Genomic DNA, 20708 nt, shown 5'->3' on the forward strand with positions numbered 1-20708 from the left:
CAAACAACTCGACGGCACATAACAACAACAACAACACATGACCAATTTGTGATTCTTGATAGGGGTCCAAGTCTCTGTTTCATCCCAATTTTACTATTTGTGCTGTTGAAGTGAGGGCATTGTGAAGGTGGGACATGGCAACCTAACTATGTAAATCAAAGAAAAGCTCAATATAAACTAATAACATAAGTAATTATAATCATCATCATCATTGTAAGGCTGCCAAGGAAGGATGGAACCCAGTGCAGGCCAAGAAAGACAGTTTATTGAGGAGAAAATGCCGGGCTGGCTCTCAAGCAGAAGACCAGCCCCCACTAAAAGTTAAAGGGGGATTTTATACTTTCTTGCAAGGGACTTGTGGAAGGGAATCCTTACAGATGCTTCCTTCAAGACAGGGAGGTGGGCTGGGGTCTCAGGTAACTATTCGTGGGAAGAGAGAGGTAGGGTAGTTTCACAGAGAGAAAAAGCACTGCTGCTGTTTCCTGAGATTGGATTCTGTCAGTAGCCATTCAGGGAGAGGAAGGACAGGGCTCTGCAGTCCTAATAATCAGTAGATAGAGAAATGACTGAAACCAAGGAAGGAAGCCAAGGCCTGGGCAGTAGGGAACGAGAACATTCTGGAATAGGAGCTGAGCCCTGAAGTTTCTCCAGGCTTTACCTCCAGAATCTGACTGTTGGGATACCACACCCACCCTGAGTGCTGCTCAAGGATCCCAGAAAATCTCAGGGAGGAGAGGAATACTGTGTGACACAGCTCACCCTGGAGTGCGATAGCTGAGGAAATGTGGGCACCTTTCAGAGTCTGAAGTGGAACTGCAACAAACATAAAGCAACTCTTTCAGAGGTGAGGTCAGGGAGAAAAATACCTTCATGGTCCATGTTCAAGGGTAGACGGGACCTAGAATGACTTGCTCCGACTGTACATTATGGGGTCCTGTAGAGGTTTCTTGACATTAAAACAATGATACAAGGCATACAGGTATTGCTATCATAGACAATCTCAACTACAGCATGAGAAGATTTCCATTAAAAATAGCCTGGGTTTAGCATGTGCACTTTAGAGCTTGTCTGAAACCTCACAGTGGTGTGGTGGGCCTGGGGAAGGGGCAGGAAGACAAAACAACTGTTGTATAAATTCTTTTGACTCTGATGAGGGTCACATTCCTTGGGGGCAGTCAGGAGTTCCATGGGGAGCAGAGAAGTAGCCCTTCTTGGACTCGTTCACTGCCCTGCTTCCTCTCAAGGACTTTTCTCACTGCTCAGATCACTGTTCCCAGCCTGGTTCTACCTGCTTGACCCTACTTCGAGGTGCACTGCAGACCTTCTGACCTGTGGGAGGCTCCAGGAAGAACAGTTTCACCAGGACCTGCTCCCGAGAGCCACTTCAGATGACCCAGTTCAGTGGTGACAAGGGGCCTGTGTTTGCCCTGGTTCTGGAGAACGGCTGAGGCTGGTGTAGCTAAGGCTTTATTCCCTTCCATTAGCAGAGTCTGCTCTGGTCTGTAAGCTGCAGAGATGCCCCAAGCTGTGTGTTCAGGCTGCTTTTAGCAACAAAACCTGAATGGCTCTTAAGAGTAAGTTCTCTTCTAAACAGTTAAGAAAGCATTTAATGTGTTGGCTCAAAAACCACTTACTAACAGGAGAAGCTATCAGACTTATTGATAAATGGTGTGGAAAGTGGCATGGGTGTTGAAAGCCTTCATTGACGCATTTCAGAAAGTTCAGTCTTGTCCTGATGAGCTTGCTGACATCTGAGTTTAGTGGAGGATTGATGGCTGGCGAGGTGATAGGTGTTTGTGGCCACCCCCCATAACATCCACTTCCTTTCAACCTAATAACTTGGATTCCTAATGAAATTTATACACTCCAGGCCTAAAGCATGTCTGCTAGTAATAAAAGCAGAGAAAAGAACACGTATATGCCACTTCATTAGACAATGCTGAGATTTTAACTCTTTGGATTAATATTGTCCAGGAATTTTGGAAAAAATTCCAGCAAATATGTCTTTAAGTATTGCCTCTGCCTCATTCTTTCTTGCTTCTACTTCCAGGACTCCAGTGAAATGGTTAGATGGTCTTAGGGTACCCTCTTGTGTCGTTTATCTTTATATCCATATTCTAGGAGCTCTGGTGGCATGCTGGATTAAGTATTAGACGGCCAATCTGAAGGCCAGTGGTTTGAATTTACCAGCTGTTCCAAGGGATAGTGACAAGGCAGTCTGGTCTGCTCTGCCTCCGTGAAGAACTGGAGTCTCGGCAGTTCTGTGTGGTGGTCCTGCTCTGTCCTACAGGGTCGCTGTGTGTCAGAATTGGCCAGGGCCTTTTGTTTTGCTTCTGTTTTTGTTTGATGGGATGTAACTCAGTAAGATCCCAGTTCAAAGTGTGAGGACTATCAATCTCCCAACCCTGGGGTTTTGGCTTCTGCAGCCATCATCCTTCCACGGCTCACATTGACGGTGGGCTCTTGACAGTTGGAAAAGTGTCTTCGGGGCAGTTACATCCTGGACCACATTTGTGGATACTCACCTTCACTTAGATTTTGTCTGTGATTTCTGTGCTGAGAGGAAATTGCTATACATTTTATTAAGTTATTATTATAATTTGTTTTATTCTATTTTTACAATAAAGGTCTTATTCAATATTTGTCCTTATGAGACTGAGTTAATTTATTCAGCATAACACTCTCTAGTCTCTCCCAAGTTATGTAGGATTTTTCAGAATCGTTGCTCCTGAGTGCTGCATAGTATTCCACTGGGTGAGTGTACCACAATTTATCAACCCATTTGATTGTGCATAAGACCCTTATTGTAAAATAGAAGGATAACTAGTAAAACGTGTACAGGGGCCCAAGGGGAAAGGGGGTGGGAATAGAGGGTTGAGGATGGGTAGGGGGAAATCACAGGGTCACAGAATTGGGTGGGTGGAAGGAGGGGGTAAAGGAAATATCAAAGATCTGGCAGGGACCTGAAAAGTTGTGGTAATGGTGGGCATAGTTCAATGGTGATTATTTTAAAAAAGAATTTATACTAGTTTGCTTACAAAATTTGGAAATATTGTTTTTCAGACCAGATTCTTCCAAATTCCCTCACCTGTCCCCCATCAAATTGTACAACCTCATGATTAATCCCCCTCCCCCGCACATCCTCATCCCTTTGCTTCCACCCTCCCTCCCCGTCCCCCGCGTTGGATCTTCACGCTCATTCTACAATAATGGTTTTACACAATATTTGTCCTTGAGGGGCTTAGTTAGTTCACTAAATGTAATGCTTTCCAGGTACTCCCAAGTTAGGTAATAATTTACAAAATCATTGCTCCTGTGTGCTGTGTAGTATTCCATTGTGTGAAGGTACCATAATTTCTCAATCCATTCGATTGTGGTTGGACATCTGGGCTGTTTCCATGTTCTTACGATGGCAAATGACGGTGCTATGAACATTGATGTGTAAGTCTGTTTGTGCCTCAGTTCTCATATTCTCAGGGTATATTCCAAGGAGTGCAATGGCTGGGTCATATGGAATTTGTTGAGCTTTTTGAGGAAGCACCAAATTGCCTTCCAGACTGGTTGTACCATTTAACAATGCCACCAACAATGTCTAAGAGTTCCTATCTCACTATGTCTTCTCCAACATTTATTACTTGCTGTCCTGCTAAACTTTGCCACTGTTACTGGAGTGAGATGGCATCTCATTGTGGTTTTGATTTGCATCTCTCTTTTTGCCAGTGATTTGGAGCAGTTCTTCATGTGTCTGTTGGCCATCTGAACATCTTCCTCTGTGAAAATTCTTTCCATGTCTTTTGCCCATTTTGTAACTGTGTTATCAGTCTTTTTCTTGGGGAGGCCCAGGTATATTCTGTAAAGTTTTGCTATGAGACTCGTGTCTGAGATGGTATTACCAAATGTTTGTTTCCCGTCGGTAGCTTCTCTTTTCTCAATGGTGATTAATTTTGTAAAACACAACATTTGGGAATGATTGAATGAAACATAATGTCAACGAAGGAAAGTGAGGAAAAAATCTGCATCATCATCATCATCAAAGAATATTGTTTGGAGCTGTGTTCCTTTGGGTTTGCAGCATGGCTTCTTACCACTAAGCTACATGATAATCATGTTGTTGTTATGTGCCATTGAGTCCGCTGAGACTCATAGAGCTCCTATGTACTATAGCTCTGAAGCCTGCCCTGTCCTGAGCCAATCTCACTGTCTCTGAGACCCCTGCCCCATCTTATCCAAGGTCTTCCTCTCCTGCACTGTCTCTCGACCCTTCTGAGCATAGTGTCCTTTTCCAAGGACTCATCCCTCCTGGCAACATGCTAAAGCATGTGTGCTGTAGCTTCAAAATCCTAGCCTCTAAGGAGAAACTTGGTTTCACCCTCTCCAGGACAGACCTATTTGTTTTCTTGGTGGTCCATGGTATGTTTGATACTCTTCTCTGGCACCACAACTGAAAAGCATCAAGTCTTCTTCTGTCATTGTTAGTCATTTTCCAGCTCTCTGATGCATAGCAAGAAATTGCCTGGATCAGGTATATCTTACTCTCTAGAATGACATCTTTGCTCTTCAGCATTCAGGAGAGGTCCCTGACAACAGACTTTCACAACTACAACCATAACATTGGCTACTCTGTGCTATTGGATTGAGTGGATTGCATTAACTCAAAGAAAGCAAGTAACGTAATTATTTTCTGTCCCATAGTTCAAGGCACAGGATATACAATCTTATCTGGCAACGAGTCACTGAGTTTGGTCAATTGGAAAGTGCTTTAGAGCTTAAAACACCCAAGCATAAGATTTCCGGAAAGCTGCAGCTTGACTGCAGGTAAAGTCAGACTGCACTTTGAACCTTGACATAAGTCCAAATGTCATCTTAAAACTTTCTCATGTTTTCTCTGAGGCTTCCAAACCTCCAAAGCAGCCATAACATTGTCGCAACCACTCGTTGACATACCTGTTCCCTTCTTGGAAATTTTCATTAACATCCACAGTAGACTTCAGAACTTGCCTAGACTAAGCTTCCTCAGAACAGCAACGGCTTTTAACATAAGCACGATTTTAATTAACACAGAGGTCACTCCAAGCCCCTGGAATCCCTGAAACTACGACCTTTAAGCTTAAATGGAAATCACCTTCATATCTCAACTTTCAGGACAAAAATAGCCCTTAATTGGGAGTTCTGGTAGCCTAGTGTGAAGCAGCTGCAAGGCCAACTCAAAGGTACATGGTTCAAATCCACTAGCTGTTCTGTTGGAGAAAGATGGACAGCCTCCTTCCTTGTGATTTACTGCCTCTGAATACCCACTACAGTGTCGTTTATTGGTTGGCTCAGACTCATGGTACAAAACAACACCGCAAAGGGGACGATAACACCCAGGAGGGACACACTTTTAGAACAACCAACCCTGCAAGACCTAAAGGGTAGTGATAGCGCAGGGTGATGCTCAGAAGTCAGAAAGGGATGTCAAAGGACAGACCAAAATAAGAACCACAACGAAATGTGTTCTACCTTGTAAAGAAGGCGATCAGTGCCATGAAATAAACTATCTATGAATTGTTGGATGGAAAATAAATTTCCTCTGTAAACGTAAATCTCCATAAAAAATTTAAAAATTAATAAAAAAGAAAATAGTCTTCTTTTTTAAAAAAATTTTTTAATTTTATTATTTTTGTGTGCGTGTACCGTCAAATCAGATCTGACTGATACAGGAGGAGACTGCCCCTCCTTCCCCAACAGAGCACCTGGTGGATTCGAACCGTGCACCTTTGGGATTGTAGTTGCAGCTCCTTGCCACTAGGTCACCAGAGCTCCCCTAAAATAGTCTTCTCTATCTGCTATGGAGAGAGCTACATTGGCCTAGTGGACAGAAAATGATGCTACCAAGGCCAAGGTGGGTGATTTTAATCTGCGCCCCTCGGGCCTGGTTCAAATTGTTTTTTGTCAAACATTCTTCTAGGTGGTATAGCACTGGTCTGTGCATTGCTGTACAGAGGTAACTCGTGGTTGCTGTAATGCTAAACACTGTGACACTGATGTGCCAAATGTGATAATGGTTACTGATGGTGGACGGTGTTTGCTGGAGCTCCCTGGTTTAAAGAAGCTTGGAAGCAGGAGTGGCATCCACTTCTCAAATGGCTTGCCTCAGGAAACTCTATGAACATGGAGAAATGACCAAAGTTATACACGTGTTCAGGTCTTTTGTTCATAGGGTCACTATAAGTCGTCTATGACTTGATGGCTCTTAACAACAACAACATAGGAGGGAGTAGAACTTTCTGAGCATTTGCAAGGTTGTAAGTCTTTAAAGGGAGCAGACTGTCTCATCTTTCTCCTGTGAAACGTTTGGTACGTTGGAATCGCTGGCCCCTAGGTAAGCAGCTCAAAGCTTAACCTATTGTACCTACAGGCTCCTTGTTCTATGACCAAGAGAGACAGTTTACTATCTACTTGTTCTTTGTAGATGTGGATGAAAGACCAGAGTTTGAAGAAAGTGTTGACTTCATCCCGTTCTCTCACACCCAGTATCCCGAGAAGGAGATGATAAAAAGATCACAGGAATTCTACGAGCTTCTCAATCAGAGACGGTCTGTCAGGTTCATAAGTGATGAGCAAATCCCAATGGAAGTCATTGAAAACGTCATCAAGGCAGCAGGTTTGTAACTGTGCACTGGGTCTACGAGAATGTCAGTGACCCCACTGAGGTGACCACACAGGGGAGATGCTGAAGTTCAAACTCATGAATAAAGCCTAGAGTGACATGTTCACCTCTGCAATCTTACCCTCGTATCATCTGAGTCCCAGGAACGCCATGCTTTCTATTTTATTTATTCTAATCAGTAAAAAGGGAGCTCAGGAGGCTTAGTGGTAAAGCATTTCACTGCCAGCTCAAAGGCATGAGGTTCGAATCCACCAGTCATTCCATGGGAGAAAGATAGTCAATTTCCTCCTGTGAGATTTATTGTCTCTGAAAACCCACTTGTGGGTGGGAGGGTCAGCTATGGATCAGTTCAGACTCAATGGCACAAAACAAAAACAACCACCAGTACAGACTTCTTTAGGCTGGCTGTGGCCACAGCAGAAACTTCTGAAAATAGAGACCCTGGAGGACAGAGTACAGCTTCCTGTATAGGCTACACTCTTTACAGGAGCAGAGGCTGCCTCGTCTCACAGGAGCAGGCTGCCTCACAGCGGCTGGGGAGCTTGAACTGCTGACCTTCAGGTTAGCAGTTGAACACTTTAACTGTGCCACCAAGGCTCCTTTGTTAACTCTATTCACTGTCATTCACAGAAAATATTCCATACCTACTCAATGTGAATCCACTCTCCAAAAGGAAATTTTTCTTTGTCAAGAAAGTAAGAATAAAACATCTCATTTCACTTGAGAGGACAAAGACACCAAGTTGTTGAGTCTTTTAACTAATCAAGAACAGTTGCTAAACTTCCTCTATGAGAGTGTGTGTGTGTGTGTGTGTGAGAGAGAGAGAGAGAGAGAGAGAGAGAGAGAGACACAGAGAGAGAGAGAGAGAGATTACAGAGTGAGATCAGGGAGAGAAAGAGAGATTGCAGAGTGAGCAGAAAGAGAGAGAGAGAGAGAGGTAGGTGTAGGTAAATTTGTCATAAGTGAAAACATTAGGGAACCATCCAATTTCATTCTTACTTTCAGAGATTCAGATATTTAGTGAGCAAGTGACGCAGGCACAAAGCAAACAGGAATCACTCTGCTAAGGAGTTAGTGACCCATGGTCAGGCTTTAACCTGCATTTCACAACTTGCTCACGCCCTCTCTACCACGGGCAGTGGTTTGTGCAAACAAACCCATCAATAGAAAGCAGGCCTGGATCCATCTTCACAGGCAGAATTTGGGCCCCTCTATTACTAACTGTTGTTGTTACGTGTCATCTAATTGGCACGGACTCATAGCTGACCCTCCAGGTTTTCGGAGGCAGTAACTCACACTGCAGGAGTTGCCCATCCTTCTCCCACAGAGAAGATTTGAACTGCCTGCCTTCGGGTTGGCAGTGCAACTAACGTCTTACCACAAGGCCACCCGAGCTCCATATTATTCACTAGATAAAAAGAAGGAGTTGATTTGAGAATAACCCCCAGAGGGTTGTTGTGGTCCACCCTTGGGAACAACGGACCATCTCTACAATGTCCAGCACAACTAGAAAGTCGTGGTCAGAAGCTGGCCCAGGCCCTGACTGGAATCACAAAGGGAATTTGGGTTCCTTGAAAGTCCATGAACTGTGAAGTTTTGTGGCCGGATGCAGAGCTCACTCATGGGTGACTGAGGACCCCTCAAGTCGAGGAGAGTGAGCAGACACCCCACAGAGTGTTCAGAAGACTCAAGATAGAGAGTTTTCTTGTGTCCCGATGAAACCACAAACCATTTAAAACTAGAAATTGCCCAATAGTACTAGGCCCTAAGCTTTGCTTTATGAACGTGACACTAAGTAATTTAGTTGTCAAACCATAGTAGGACTTTATCACCATTTCCAACACGCTTCAAGAGTTTATGCTTTCTCAAGAATATGAATGGCATGCCAGGAAACATCAGCGTTCAGGATTGCTCCTTCGAGCTCCTTTGAGGTTGAGGGGTTGGTACTTGGGGACATCTTCTAGGTAATCGGAAAAGTCGTGATGGATCCCCACAGCGCTTGAGCTACTGGTCATGACATCAATTAGCTGGTTCACAACTGTCCACAGTAATGACGAAAAATGCTGGGTGTCTCTGGTCAACTCAAACATTTTGTTCTCTGAATGAACCAGTACCACTGAGAGCCAGTGTGGGTTCTTGTTTACCACGACTGTGCTTTTCTGACTCTGTTCTAATGGGTGACAGGAACAGCCCCAAGTGGAGCCCATACAGAGCCGTGGACCTTTGTGGTTGTGAAGGATCCAAACATGAAGCACAAGATCCGGGAGATCATCGAAGAAGAAGAGGAGATCAACTACAAGAGAAGAATGGGAGACAGATGGGTGAGGGACCTGAAGAAACTGAGGTAGGATGGTCGGTGGGAGAGAAGTGTTTGACCTTCTAACATGAAGCACCAATGAGTGTAGTTTCTCAGTCTTGTTAAGTGTGAAAAAGTTTGCTTTTGTTCAGTCATCAGTTCTGACACGTGAAACAATGTGGATGGACATTATGCGGAGTGGTATGTCAGGCATGAAAGGACAAATATTGTAGGAACCCATTTATAGCCCACTTATATCTAGGATAAGCCAATGCATAGAGAGAACTAAGTTCATTAGTGATTAATGACATAAGTTTAGTAGTGATTGAAGTGGTTTCAGTGGAGAAGAAAACAGATTTATTGTTTAAGAGGACCCCAATTTATATTAAGAGTGAGAAAGTTTTAGACTTGAATAGTGGTAATAAGTTTACAACATTATAATAATTGGAGAAGAGTATTGAATGTACCATGAACTGCCAAGAAAACAAACAGATTCATCCTAGAGAGTATTAAATCAGGCTACTCCTTGGAGGCAAAGATTCTGGGGCTTCGTCTGACATACTTTGGACATGTTGCAAGGAGAGACAGGTCTTTGGAGAGGGACATCATGCTGGGTAGAGTAGAGGGACAGCGCAGGAGGGGAAGAGCCTCTATGAGGTGGATTGATTCAGTGACTGGGGCACTCGGGATGGGTGTGTCAGAAGCAATGCGATTGGCACAGGATAGAGCGGGGTTTAGGGCTGTTGTACATAGGGTCGCTATGAGTCGCAAATGACTCAACGGCATATAACAACAACAACATTAAGTGAATGTTGCTGTTGTTGTAAGGTGTTGCCAAATCAAGTATGACTTATAGTGACTCTATGAACAAAAGATCTGAACCCTGTTCTATCCTGTGCCATCCTCACACTTCCTGACACACAAGAGCCCTTTGAGGCAGTTACCATGTCAATCCACCTGGTCGAGGGTCTTCCTCTTCCTTGCTGAGCCTCCACCCTTTTCAGCCACAGGTCCCTCTCCAAGGAATAGCCCCTTCTAGCAACATGCCCAAAGTATGTGAGGCGAGGCCTCATGTTTCTTGCCTCCAAAGACCACTCTGCTTGCACCCTCTCCAAGATGTATCTGATTCTTTTGGCCGTCAATGGGATGCTCAGCACTCTTCTCCAACACCATGGCTCAAAGACATTCTTCTTCTGTCATCCTTATTCACTGTCCAGTTCTCAGATGCATAGCAAGTGATTAGAAAGACTATGGCCTGAATCAGATGCACCTTAGTCCTCCAACTGATATCATTATTCTTCAATTATTTGGACAGGTCCCTAACTGTAGACTTCCCCAGTGCAATGCATCTCCTTATTTTCTGACTGTTGGTACTAAGGGTGTTAATTGTAAATACAAGCAAGATGAAATTGTTGACAGTTTCAATTCCTTTTTTCCTCTTATTCCAGCTCTTTAGAATTCTATTATAATACTTTGCTTCATATAGTATATGTATACATAAATAAGTATAGTGTTGTTGTTATGTGCTGTTGAGTTGGAATCAACTCGTAGCTGACCCTCCAGTGGGTTTTCAGAGGCTGTAAATTGCACAGGAGGAAATTACCCTTATTTCCCCCTTGACGCTGGTGAATTTGAACTGGTTGCCATTGGGTTGGTAGTGCAGATCTTTACCAGTTGGCCACCCGATCTCCATAGTAAACATGAATACATGTTGTTGTTGTTGTTAAGTGCCGTGGAGTAGCAGGTGACTCATAGCAACTCTATGAAGGAGAGTCCTCAACGCTTGGGTACCTTTCATCCTCTCTCCAGGTTCATAGGGTTTCCGGAGGCAAGCTATTACGGAAGTGGATGCCACTCCTCCTTCCACAAATACATACTGTACAATAATAAATGTAAACGTAAAACTGAATGTGTATATGTAGATATGTATGTGTATATACTATTCATTATACATGCTGTTTTGTGATATCGAATTGAAACTGACTCATAGCTGACCCTTCAGTGGGTTTTCTGAGGCAATAGACTGCACAGCAGGAGCTTGTCCATCCTTCTCCCACTCACAGCTGGTGGATTCTAACTGCATGCGCGTGCGTGCGCACACACACGCACACACACACACACACAATAGCTGATGAAAATATTGTGCCATTGAGTTGGAACTGACTCATAGCTGACACTCTAGCAGTTTTTTAAAAGCAGTAAATGGCATGGCAAGAGATTACCCTTCCTTTTTTCACACTGCTAGGCCACCAGACCCCCCCCCCTCAATAAATGTAAGTGTAAAAATAAAGATATATTATATACATATACACATAGACACACACACATATGTATACACACACACACATGCATAGAGATCCTCGTTGGCTTAGTGGACAGAAAGTTATGCTACCAAGCTGAAGGTGGGTGATTTTAGTCTGCAGCCCTCAGGCCTGGTTTAAATAGTTTTTTTGTCAAACATTCTTCTAGGTGGCATAGCACTGGTCTGTGCATTGCTGTACAGAGATAACTCATGGTTGCTGTGAGGCTAAACACCGTGACACTGATGTGTCAAATGTGATAATGGTTACCCATTGTGGACAGTGTTTGGTGGAGCTTCCTGATTAAAATAAACTTGGAAGCAGGAGTGGCATCCACTTCTGTAATAGCTTGCCTCCAGAAACTCTACGAACAGTGTTCAGGTCTTTCGTTCAAAGGGTCACTATGAGTCATCTATGCCTTCACGGCACTTAACAACAACAACAACTATACATGGAGATGAATGTATATTCATTTTATATATATTAATATACATTCAGTTTTACATTTACGTATATTCGTATTTTACACACAAGGTGGAGGGTTGACTTAAGAGAAGACGACCTGTAATTAGGTGTACTGACACAGTGACCGCAGCAATGGGCTTGAGCGTGTCAGATGATGAGGACGGCACAGGACAGGGCAGGGTTCAGGTCTCCTGTTTACGGGGTCACTATAAGTTGTCCTTGACTCATGGCATCTAACAGCAACAACATTTGTGCATGTAGAGAGCTCTGGGGGTCGAGCGGTAAGAAATTGCACTGCAACTCCAAAGGCCCATGGTTGGAATCCACCAGCTTATCCGTGGGAGAAGGACGGCCAGTCTCCTTCTGTGCATTTCCTGCCTTTGAAAGCTTGCTTGACGGTCAGCTCTGAGTCGTTCTGACATGGTGGTACACAACAACAACAACAACATTCGTGTTTATGTACACACACTTTCTTTGGGAGAAACTCGGCATGCTAAACCAGGGCTGATCCTTGGCTTGTTCTGAGTCTCACGGGCCGGAGACAAGTGGTCAGCAGCATTTCTTGTTGAAATCAGGTGTGGGATCCAATCTAGCTCAGATGGGATCAGACGTAACGACTTGAGAATTTCCTTCCCATTTACACGCTGTCTCTTCACTCTGATGCACAAATGCTTTTGAAGTTTGATGAAGTTCAACTCATCTGCTTTTTTCTGCTCATGCTGTTGGGGGCATAGTGTTTCATGGCAGTAAAGTGGCTTAGATTGTTTCAGAAAGAAGGCCAAAAATGAAATGAATGGTGGCTATTTCTTACTCATGTATTAATACTCCCTGGAAAAATGTCTATATACTCAACTACAGGAATAGCTTTCCTATAAGGATCTGTACTAGAATTTCACCTTTGTCAAAATGTATGTTTGCTGTTATGTGCCAATGAACTGGAACGGACTTACAGCTGACCCTCCAGCGGGTTTTCAGAGGCACAAGAAGAGATTGTCCATCCTCCCATGGAGCAGCTGGTGGATTAGAACCATGTGCCTTTGGGATTGATGCAGTTTCTGACCATTATGCCACCAGTTGTTGTTGTTGATGGTTGCCTTCAAGTGGAGCTTAACTCATAGTGACCCTGTGAACAAAAGGCCAGAAGACCCTTTGCAACTATCAAGATTTATCAAAGGTCACCAGACTCCCTAAAATGTAAGGAATAAGGTAATGGATAGGGAAGGTGTACTTTAAATTGGAAAAGTTTAAGATCACCTTTTATACCTCAGAGAAATGACTCCCCATATGTTCCCTTCTGTTTTTCTGGATTTAGGCTCACTGAGACGGTCCTGTTTGCCCACCTGTAATTGCACGTACACTTTACCGTCACCCATGTCTACTCACATGAATACTCCTGTGCAAGATCCCCCCATCCCCTCCCCCCCAGAGCAGCGTGTGTTCCTCCTCAGTTCTTCTGGGGCTGTGTCTCCCCACCCAGCCCTCCCTGCCTGCAATAATACTCTTGCGCCCCGTCTGGTCTCCCTCCCTCGAGAAAAAGTTGCAGTTGTTACATCTCAGTGTTCCCTTGTTACTGCCGTTCTCCCTCACCAGCCCACCCCTTTCTGAAATCTGTTAGAGGATGCTTCCACTTAGAACCCTGTGGTAACTCTCCGTGACTCAAAGCCCAGGACTCTCCAAGTCTGTGTGCAACCCACAACCCACCCCTGCCCTGAACCTCAGGCTGAACCATGCTCTGAAGTCTGCTGGACTGCCCTGCTCTCACTCTCCTTCCCAACTGCCTCTGCTCATCCCATCTCTTCCCAGAACACTCCAGTCCCTGCCTTCCACCTGCATTTCGGTGCCCATCCTGATGGCCACATCAGAGATAAGGTCACAAAGAGAGGACAGAAACCTCTAAGATGCAAATAATCACCTCAGCTTTGCTTTCCTCCCCAGAACCAACTGGATCAAAGAGTACTTGGACACAGCCCCTGTCTTAATCCTCATTTTCAAGCAAGTGTATGGTCTTGATGCAAATGGGAGAAAGAAGACTCACTACTACAATGAGATCAGTGTTTCCATCTCATGTGGCCTCCTCCTGGCTGCCCTCCAGGTATGCCCCCACCACCAGTCCCAGGGCAAGGGATGAGAATGGGGGACAAAGTGACTTTACTCAGACATGTCAACTTCTGATTCATGGACCCCTGGAAATGGACCAGCTGACACTCTATCTGGTCCCCCTCCCTCTGTTAGGACTTGTAGTTACTACATCAATCAACAGAGCTCTAGTGGTTTAGTGGTAAGGAATTGCACTACCAACCCAAAGGTACATGGTTTGAATCCACTAGCTGCTCTGTGAGAGAAAGACGAACAAGCTCCTCCCATTCCATTTACAGCCTCTGGAAACCCACTGAGGGTCAGCTGTAGGTCAGTTCTAAAACAACAGCAAACAATAACACATCAACTAAAAGTTATTCTATCCAGGTTTTTTCCCTGGAAATTTATTTCTGTTATTATTTCATGGTCAGAAAAGAGTCTGTCCTGTGTTTATCACCATTATCTGGATCCAAATAAAAAACCCTGGTGGTGCAGTGCTTAGTATGTTGGTAGTAAGTTAGCATGTTGCTTAGTAAAAATGAAAGGCCAGCAGTTCAAATCCACTAACTGCTCTTGGGGGAAGGAGGAGGAGTCCACTCCCATAAAGAAGTGTTGTTGTTAGGTGCCAACAAGTCAGCTGTGACTCAGAGCGACCCTATGAACAACAGGAGTGAACTCTGCTCTGCCCTGCACCCTCCTCATGTTCTCTGTCATGTTCAAGTCCATTGTGGAAGCCACAGGGTCGGTCAATATCACGGGAAGGTTTTCCTCTCTTTGATTGGCCTTTCCTAAGGGAATGCTGGGGTCTTTGTGGTAAAGAACTGTGTTTCCAGCTCACAGGCTTGTGATTATACTAGCTGCTCGGTGGGAGATAGATGGACACTCTCTTCCCAGGCAATCCTCTGCCTCGGAAAACCCACTGGAGGGTGAGCTAGGACTTAGTTCTGCTCCACAGCTCATAAGCACAGCAGTTACCATTACCAGCATGTCTCCCTCCAAGGACCGGTTTCTCCTGAAATATGCCCAAATGAAGGGAGACAAATTTTCACGATTTTTGCCTCCACAGACTTGCTTGTTCTTTTGACAGTTCATGGGATGGTCAACTCTTTACCAGCCCCACAATTCAAAGGCGCTGTGTTCTTTTGAAACCTAGACTCACATCAAGAAGCAGTTGTCCAAACAGGACAAGGAAACACTGCATGATTAAATGCATATGTTGAACAAATCATTCAAGAAGCTGGACTATATATTTTTTTTTTTAAAAAAGTGGCATCAGGATTGGAGGAAGATTCACCAACAACCTGCTTTATGCAGATGGCACAACATTGCTTGCAGAAGTGAAGAGGGCTTGAAGCATTTACTGAAGAAAAGAAAAGAGAAGAGAGAAAAGAAAAGAGAAGAGAAGAGAGAAAAGAGGAGAGAAGAGAGAAAAGAGGAGAGGAGAGGAGAGGGAGGAGAGAAAAGAAGAGAAGAGGGAGGAGAGAAGAGAAGAGAAGAGGAGAGGGAGGAGAGAAGAGGAGAGGGAGGAGAGAAGAGAGAAGAGAGGAGGAGAGGAGAGAGAAGAGAGGAGGAGAGGAGAGAGGAGAAAAGAAGAGAGAAGAGAGGAGAAAAGAAGAGAGAAGAGAGGAGAGGGGGGAGGGGAGGGGAGAGGAGAGGGGAAGAGAGGGGAAAGAGAGGGGAGAGGAGAGAGGAGAGAGAAGAAAAGAAAAGGCTTTTAACATGAATTACATCTCAACATCAAGAAAACAAAAATTTTCACCACTGGGCCAATAGACATCATGATAGACGTAGAAAAGATTGAAGTCATCACCTGTTTTGTCTTCCTTGCTAAGAAGAAGGATAACTTAGGGAGCTCTGGTGGCCTAGTGGCAGGAAGCTCCACTGCAATACCAGAGGTGTGCAATTCTAATCTATCAGATGTTCTGCAGTAAAAGGAGGGACAATCTCCTCCTGTATCAGATCTGATTTGACAGTACACACAGAGAAATAATTTTTACAAAAGGATAACTTAAAGTGCTTGCTGAAGAAAATCATAGACCATAGCCTTCAAGAGGTAATATCATAATATATGGAGAAAAGATTGAAGCTGTGAATTATTTAATTTTACTTAACATTCATGGTACTAGTAGTAAAAAAATCAAAAGAGGTGCTACATTGGAAAACTCTGCTGTCAAGGACTTCTCCGAAGCACTAAAGAGCAAGGATGTCCGTTTAAAGACTAAGGTGCATCTGATCCAAACTAAGGGGCTTTTCTCTCCAGTTGCTTCCTATGTTTTTGAAGGTTGGAAAATGACTTAAGAATGCCTGAAGAAGAATCAATGCAACTGAATTGTGGTGTTGGTGTAGAGTATTGGATGTACTGTAGACCGCCAAAATAACTTCAAAGATTTATTCCCTTGAAAAATCTGATGAAGAGACTCAACAAGTCAGAATTAACTGGATGGCAGTGTCTTTTTTTCTAGAGGGACCAGGATATGCAAGGGTTTTGGTGGACACACTGAAAGTGTTAGATCCCTGAAGCACAAGGATTGAGGTCCTCTGTGTGTTCACTGCTGCTATCTTAGAAGAGAGAGTTACAGGAAGTTTCCATCACAGAACTCCTTTCCTGGGAAGTTGAATTCATGTGCTGTTAGAAACACATCCTTGTGCTTGGACAATGTCCAGCACCAAAGAGCTGGACCCACACCAAGCATAAAAAGGAGGTTATGCCTCCCATGCTATTCAATTTATTAATGCACCCACCCTCACTGAACGTCTCCTGTTTGGTACAGCCTCCCTGGGGGTACAAATGATTGGCTGCTAACTGAAAGAGTGGCGTCCTGGTGGGGAGGTGGAAGGAGAAAGAAGTGGTCAACATACTATAAATGAAGCATAAAAGATTACAGTAGCAAGTGATCATACTTTTTTGTTTTAAATTGTATTATTTTGTGTGTGTGTACCATCAAATCAGATCTGACTGGTAGAGGAGGAGATTGCCCCTCCTTCTCCAGCAGAGCGTCTGGTGGATTCAAACTGTGCACCTCTGAGATTGTGGTGAAGCTTCTTGTGATCATACTTTTAAGGGACAATAGATTGCAAAAACATCGGTATATTTTGCTCTCTATAATAAAACGTTGTGTGTGAGAACTATACCACAAAATATCGTTGTTACGTGAAAGAAGAGTGTTTGTATAGGTTATTTGAAAATCTATGTAAGGAGTTGCTTTATTATTTTGCTCCTGCATGGTTCAGACCATGTTAGGGTCCTTCAAACTGCAGCCAAAACTGAAAGGCCACCTGCACAGTGGTTCCTGGCGAGAATCACTTCACCGTGGACTTTGCTGCCCTCTAGCGTTCCTTGAAGGGTAGTTCTTCTGAGTAGCTCTTGAACTGGTAAGAAAGAAAACTTCTTGAAGAAGCTTCCTTCTGGAAGAATCCCAGACAAGGGACGAGCTTGCCACACATTCAGTCCTTGGAGGATTGGCTTTTGTCTGTGTTCCAGGCTTAGACATGCAGCCCTACTGGAAATGCAAGGTTGGGATTGTCTAGCAAACGTTCCTTAACCCACCAGCTGCCATTGAACTAACTGACTCCCTGGGTCTCAGGTGCCTCTGGGTAGACTCCAACCTTCAACTTTTGGGTTTGCAGATGAACACCTTAATCATTGGACTGATGTTACTGATGTTAGTGGTTAGAGGGGTTAATGCGGTTTTCCCTCTGCCATGGGGTTCTCTACCATAGGACCCTGATATTTTAAGATGAGGATGGTGTTCTGCCCCGCTGTTGAATTTTAGCATCATCAATGCCCTCCTGTTTTGGTCATTCCTTTGGAGATTCTCCAAATTACTTCCCACAGGTTCAAACGCATCTCCATGGAGTCAGTTCTGACTCATTGGCCCTATAGGGCAAAGCTGCCCAGAGGACTTCCAAAATTGTAGCTGATGCCACATTTTTCTCCTGCAGAGTGGCTGCTGGGTTCAAACTGCTGACCTTTTGGTTCACAGCTGAATCCTTTAACCACTATCTGACCAAAGCCACTGCCATGGGGTTGGTTCTGACTCAAAGGCCCCTTCCAGCGTGTATCTTTGTTGAGGAGACCACCATCTCTGTTCTGGGGAATGGCTAGTTGACTCAAACTCTTACCAGCCCAGCCCATTACATTCTATGCCACCAGGACTCACTTTTTCCCCCCATGAAAAAGTCATTCTTAAGGAAATGGCAATGAAAAGTAAGGCTACTTTAAGAAGCTCCCCCCTGTTGGGTGGACGGGGAGGTGACAACATGTAGATGAATCCACTTTTCCCATTGCCTGAGATGGCAGTTATTGGTGGTCACCCTCTGTTCCCTGGTGCTGCTATAACACGAACACCCCAGTGAGCGGCTTTAACAGAGATTTCTTTTCTCTGAGTTGAAGAGGCTGGAAAGCTGATTCCTGAGCATCAGTTTTAGAGGGAGAGCCAGCTTCTTGTCTCTTCCAGAATCCCGGGCTTGCTGGGGACCTGTCCACTGGATGTTCCTGGGCTTGTTGGCAATGACTGTCTTTCCTGGGAATCATGCTTAGTCTTTGCTCCTTGTAAGACTATCATCAGAGATAGTTTGGTCCGGGTGTCTGCCCTACCCTGATGTGACCTCACCAGCAGGTCCCAAACTCTCACACTCACTGAGACCCACCACCGGGTCTCTGAGGCCACAAGTCACAGGGGAGGAGGCTGCACACGTGTCTTCCCTGGAGTTGCTGGTGGGTTCGTAGACACATGGCCTTTGAGATAGCAGTTCCACTCATTGTGAATTACACCTCCAGGGCTCCCCAACATGACACAAGGAAAATCACACCTCCAGGGCCCCCCAACATGACACAGGGAAATTACACCTCCAGGGCTCCCCAACATGACACAGGGAAACCTCTATTTCCAAACTTATTTCTATTACAAGGATTAGGATTTCAGCATAAGGGTAGGGAGTTTATGGGGAAACCTCATGCCATCCATAACTGTTTGTTTAAAGAAAGGATGGAGCTAGTGGTGGTTCTAATAGGACTGAGGATGTCCCCGCTTTAGACACCGGCTGTGGTCTCCACCAGTGACCTTAACGTGTGTCCTTCCCTCTCCTAGAATGCGGGCCTGGTGACGGTCACCACCACACCTCTCAACTGTAGCCCTCGCCTCAGGGTGCTCCTGGACCGCCCCGTGAATGAGAAGCTCTTGGTGCTGCTCCCTGTGGGCTACCCCAGCAAAGGGGCCACTGTGCCTGACCTCAGACGGAAGCCTCTGGAACAGATCATGGTGACCGTGTAGACAGGAGACCAGCAACAGTCCAAGATGAGGCCCTGGCACCCTCTCTGTCCACCCTGCTCCTCTGGGGTCCCAGCTACTCTGCCTTTGGGGCCCAGGTCTCCCCAGCACCGGGACTCTCTGGGCCACACCGTGTGAGGACACTAGCCCTCTCTCTCCTGCCCACAGAGTCTCAGCAGCCTTGCTGAGGAATCTGTGTGGAGAGGTGGACAGAGTAAGGGATCAGTGCGGGGGTGTCCCCGTCAGTGTCTTCTTCACATCAGAAAGCACGCATTTTTAACAAAACATGCCTAGGTTTTCAGTGCCTTTTCATTGTTCCATAAAACCACTTGGTGATTGTTTCCTTTTATTTTTGTAAAATTTCTACAGAAAGAAAGGGCCCATTGGGCAATTGAACGCAGTCCCCAAATTCAGCTGTGCGATGATTCTTGAATTTATGTGTCGTTCAACCAAATGGATTTCGGCTTATTGAGGATTTTAAGTAAAGCAAAATAAAGCAAAAATAACAACTCAAACAAACCACATGCATTAGAAACTGCACAACAACAACAACAAAAACACACTCTCACCTCCTTAGAGTGGAGGCAGAGCCAACTCTGTCCACTGGGTTCTCAACTCTTCTCAGTGGGTTCTCGACTCTGCTCACTGGGTTCTCGACTCTGCTCACTGGGCTCTCGACTCTGCCCACTGGGCTCCAACTCTGTGCACTGTGTTTCTGAGGCTACAAACTGCATGGGAGGAGATGGGGTGGATTTGAACCACCAGCGAGGCGTGTCCTTTAGGTTAGCACTGCAACTTCCTACTTCATGTATATTCTTTGTATTTTGCATAAATAACCATCAAAATAATGAAAAAGCCCACAGAATAGCAGAGCTGATGGAAGGCTTCATTGGGCCAGCCCGACAGTCACGTTAGCACGCGTCTGCACAGAGCACAGTAGATAGTTGGCTGAACCGACCCAGACTCCTCCTTGAAGCCCATCATTACAAAGCCTGGAAATCTGCAAATTGGCTGGAAAACCATTTGCCGTAAGTCACTCATGGACGGTGTATTTTACATCATCTCACCCTCCCCCTCAGGTCAGTTCCAACTCCCAGCAGCTCCCATCAGGCCGTCCAGGCTGGGAATCCTGGGAGGAAACTGCTCATCTTTCTACCATGGATTAGTCGGTAGATTAAACGGACCACCTTTTGTTAGTGGCCTGATGCATTTATTCACCAGAAATGGCAAAGTACTGCAAGTTATGACTGCTTTGTTGTTAAGAGACCGTGCACTGAGCACAGAGCGCCAGTGTTGACTCTTTCATCTCCAGTCCCCCGACACACATAAGCCTTTCTCCACACAGCCTTGCTTGTTAGAGATGATTGAGTTGCAGGATCGGAAGGCTTGGACTAGTTAACGCCATCACCTCTGCCTTCCTTCCAGAAGAATCTTATGTGCACACACCCTACCCTTTCCTGTGCAAAGCCTCTTTACCCATTCCACTTTACTGGTTTGCAATTGCCCCCCAGCCCCGCCCCCCACAAGTCCTTTAGGAAAAAAAAATCTCCCCCCTCTTTTTCATTCTGTTGTAAGTCGCACACAGATTGAAGTCCTTAACATTGATGAGAGTCATCGTGTTCGATAGGGAGGTGTACCAGATGTGAAAGAAG

General features: G+C 45.0%; 1 protein-coding gene across 1 annotated transcript in view; it reads left to right on the top strand.

Moving 5' to 3' along the window:
* IYD (iodotyrosine deiodinase) overlaps window positions 1–19059 on the top strand; it is a 28961-nt gene extending 9902 nt beyond the window's left edge. The window contains exons 2-5 of the mRNA XM_006882737.1: window positions 6452–6643; window positions 8834–8993; window positions 13646–13802; window positions 18877–19059. Coding sequence (XP_006882799.1) covers window positions 6452–6643; window positions 8834–8993; window positions 13646–13802; window positions 18877–19059 — 692 coding nt within the window. The remainder of the gene's footprint in view (window positions 1–6451; window positions 6644–8833; window positions 8994–13645; window positions 13803–18876) is intronic.
* Window positions 19060–20708: the final 1649 nt, after the last annotated feature.

This window comes from Elephantulus edwardii, unplaced genomic scaffold (assembly GCF_000299155.1).
Source record: "Elephantulus edwardii isolate Elephantulus edwardi_28Jun2011 unplaced genomic scaffold, EleEdw1.0 scaffold00024, whole genome shotgun sequence".
Taxonomy (NCBI): domain Eukaryota; kingdom Metazoa; phylum Chordata; class Mammalia; order Macroscelidea; family Macroscelididae; genus Elephantulus; species Elephantulus edwardii.